Below are 3,519 nucleotides of genomic sequence, written 5' to 3' on the forward strand. Positions count from 1 at the left end.
CGAATCAAAATGAACCGAAATGAAGGTTAAACATCCTTTGCAACATGAACCTAATTTAGGGAAAAAAAAAGAAACTAGTTTTCCGATTCCTTTTCTTACATAATTGTGTCTAACTGGCATCTAAGAAGTAATTGTACCAATAATTCAAATTTAATTTAACCTTTTACAAAACAAAATGTACCATTCAAACCCATTTTTGTAAGAAAAGAATTGGAAAACTAAATTCCTTCCAACGCTACAATATTGTACGACCATATCGATAATTTACCAATATAACACATGAGTTTATTGTCCTTGTATAAACATGAAAATTCAATGGACATAAAAATAAAAGGAAACAAAGCAATCAATGAAATATGAAAGAAATCAAAGAACCCACTTTTACCAATAGCAACAGTGACCAAACAAAACAAAGCATGTCACAGTATATTCAAAATCCCCCATCAATAAGAAGAGATGATTATTCCTTTCGCCTTTTTTTTTTTTTTTCCTTCTCTAGTCCTACAGTTTCAAATATTGTTACGCTGTGAAATCAGCCGTACGTTATGAAATTCATATTATCACTAGAGATAAGAGCAACGATCCTTTATTCTTTGATCCTAGAAGGCTCTCCGACCGTGTTCTCCATTCGAGAATACCATTCGCCAATGCGTGTGTTGTCCACCATATCCTTACCCGATCGAAGGTATCTTATTGGCCTCAGAACACCAAATACAGCGAGATCAGCCAGGTTCGGTTTTGATCCACCTGCTAATCATAAACTACAATCATGGACCACTCAAGAAAGTGGAGACTAAATTTAGTATTATATCGGAAGTTGTACATACCGAGGTATGGACGCTCTTTCAAGGCATCGACCCATGTCTCAGCAGCATCATAAAGAGCAGCACGTTCATCAGTAATGTTATATTTCTTCTTCAGTTTCTTTGACACAAAGTACATCGCCGTTGCTCCTGCATACTTTGCCACTAATCTTTCAGTGAAACTGAAATTTCCTGCACAGGGCACAACATTACAACTTAGACAAGAAGTAAATTCCTCCAAAAGCTTTCTGCAGTTGCAAATGACGAATAAATGTTCCCAAAACTGGAATCCCAGACGAGCATAAAGCAAAACAAAAGAAGAAACAAACTAGTCTTTTTTTTTGACAATGAAGAAACAAACTAGTCTCTAACCATACCATGTGTGGTGATGTAATCAAAAGATTCCAGGGCCTCCGAAGTATTCCTGTATATGTTTGGTGACAAAAGATGCACAAGGTGATTGTCCACCCACCTATAACACAGGGATACATTATCAGCCTCAGGTCTGTAATGACACAAATCAGTAACTAAAGTATAAAATGACCATACTTGCGCCACTTAGTCTCTTCATCGTCTTCAGACTTGGAAATTTCAGGGTGCATCTTCTGGAATAAGCCATCGATTATCGCTGCACCAAACAACCAAAGATGACTCAACTAAACTAATACTCATCATCTAATTCGGAAAGGAGAACAGAGGTTCCAGACAGAACATGGAACAAACCTGAAGAATCAACCATTTGTTCACCATCTACCGTAAGAATAGGCACCTTCTTATAATCAGACCATTTGATTTCTTTCTTACTGATGGGATTCACTTCAACAATCTTGTATGGAATCTTGTTATAATCCAAGAACGCTACAGAAGATGAACAATCGTCCAACCAGCAAAGTAAAGACATATAAGCTAACCATCTCTATCTTACTAAATCACAAACAACAAGAGCCCACCACTGGCTCTAACCATGATTGAATCATGAAATTTCAATGTTCAAAAATCTGATCAGATCCAGAAATATACCTTTAACCTTGTTACAGAAAGGGCAAGCCTCGTACTGATACAGAACAACTTCTTTAGGATTAAACTTGTGAGCCATTTCCTTTGCGTGAACTTCCTGACCAAGAGACGATGCGGCGGCGGCAGAGAAGAACACAATCCCAGCGAATCCGCCGGCAAAAGAAGGAGTTGAAATCTCTGGAAGACCGCCGAATCTTCGGGTGATGGGTTCGGAGGACGAGATCGATGTAATCGCCATGGATTGGGCGAGCCGTGGATGGATTGCGACGGAGGATGAGATTGTTCGCGCAGCAAGTCCGGTGACTCTCCTCATAGCTTAGTGTGGATCTGTGATTGAGATCTGGATCTCGAGATTTTTGATAGTTTCGTTGTGTTCTTGAAGGCGTTTTCTTTTGTTTATTCAACGAAAGGGTTCTTAGGGTTTAAGCTGTGTCCACGATTACTACTTCCACTTCCAGAACCTTTTAGATTATTCGTAGGGCTGTTTACGGACAAACAAACATATAGATATATTTTTTATTTGTCTTTGGAAGATCTCTTATACATGTATAAATATATATTTTTACTATGGTATTTAGATAGGAAAGTCTCCTGCAAAATACTAATTTTTTTTTTTGAATGAATGTAAAATTAATTAAAAAAAACCTGTTTTACAAGAAGAAATGCTTCGTAGAGAGATGAAATATTTTTGTTTAATTCTATGAAAAATAAACTAAAAATACTAAATTTTTTATTATATAAAGTCCCAGAAAAAAAATTATAATTCGTTTTAGAGTTTGTAATTACAGAAAATAATTTAAATCTCTCTAGGTAAATTACCCGAAATGTATAATTAAAATATCTAAATCTTTCTTAAAATCCAAAATTCTAAAATCTATTTACCCAAATCACTAGTTTTCCAAAGCAATCTATATCATCAAGTCTCTATTTTGTTCATAAAATTGTCAAACTTCAAAAGATTAATAACCGTTTAGTTAAAATCAGCTAGGATTATGTTGTTGATTTAAATTTGTGTGCATGACTGAGTTTTATTGGTTGGAAGACTTTTGCCCAACTAAACATGGTCATGCAATTTATTACTATGAACCGTCGATTATTTTATAAACAATCAATACAGTAAAATTTGTATGTTTTTCACCGGAACATGACACATCAGCTTTAATATTTAAGCTGGTGTTGACACATCATTTAAAATCAATACCAATAAAAACATTTAAATTAATAACCTAAGATTTCTAGATCAATTAAAAAACTAAGTTTAGTAAAGGAAAAAAAACATCTATACTAATAAAAAGTAGGAGCTCCTAAGGCCGTCTACATATGATTTTAAACAACCAATAGAAATTTGACATATCACTTATTAACATTTTATACAATTTCCAGAATTTTTTATATTAAGAATTATTTTAAACAAACTAAGCACAATATCCCACATCGGCTAGAAATTTTTTAGACAATGGTTCAAAACAAGTATAAATAAGATTAATATGCTTCCAACAACGAATGAGCAGGAAAACTTGATTTATCAGGCATCCAAGTTTAAAAGTTTTATTTGGTTTGATCTGGTTTTTTATTTGATCAAATTAAAACTTTAAACAGTTTCAATAAAATATTATAATATTTAAAAAATTTAAAAGTTTAAATATTATAAATATTGAAACTTTTAAAAGTTCTTAACGTTTAAAAAGTTTTTAAATAT

The 3,519-nt window shown here is 33.6% G+C and overlaps 1 protein-coding gene across 2 annotated transcripts; it reads right to left on the reverse strand.

Annotated features, from left to right (window-relative positions):
- On the reverse strand, positions 264-2,294 carry LOC104725261 (prostaglandin E synthase 2-like). 2 transcript variants are annotated; one of them, XM_010443889.2, is made up of 6 exons: positions 1,824-2,294; positions 1,527-1,661; positions 1,353-1,431; positions 1,181-1,275; positions 828-995; positions 264-750 (listed from the first exon to the last, which is right to left on the reverse strand). In XM_010443889.2, exons 1-6 carry the CDS (start codon positions 2,131-2,133, stop codon positions 587-589), a joined length of 951 nt encoding a protein of 316 aa, XP_010442191.1. In that variant the 5' UTR covers positions 2,134-2,294; the 3' UTR covers positions 264-586. The 2 variants fall into 2 exon arrangements, with proteins under 2 accessions (XP_010442191.1, XP_010442192.1); XM_010443890.2 differs by having other exon boundaries at positions 264-747; positions 1,824-2,293.

The sequence above is a fragment of the Camelina sativa genome, chromosome 11 (assembly GCF_000633955.1).
Source record: "Camelina sativa cultivar DH55 chromosome 11, Cs, whole genome shotgun sequence".
Taxonomy (NCBI): domain Eukaryota; kingdom Viridiplantae; phylum Streptophyta; class Magnoliopsida; order Brassicales; family Brassicaceae; genus Camelina; species Camelina sativa.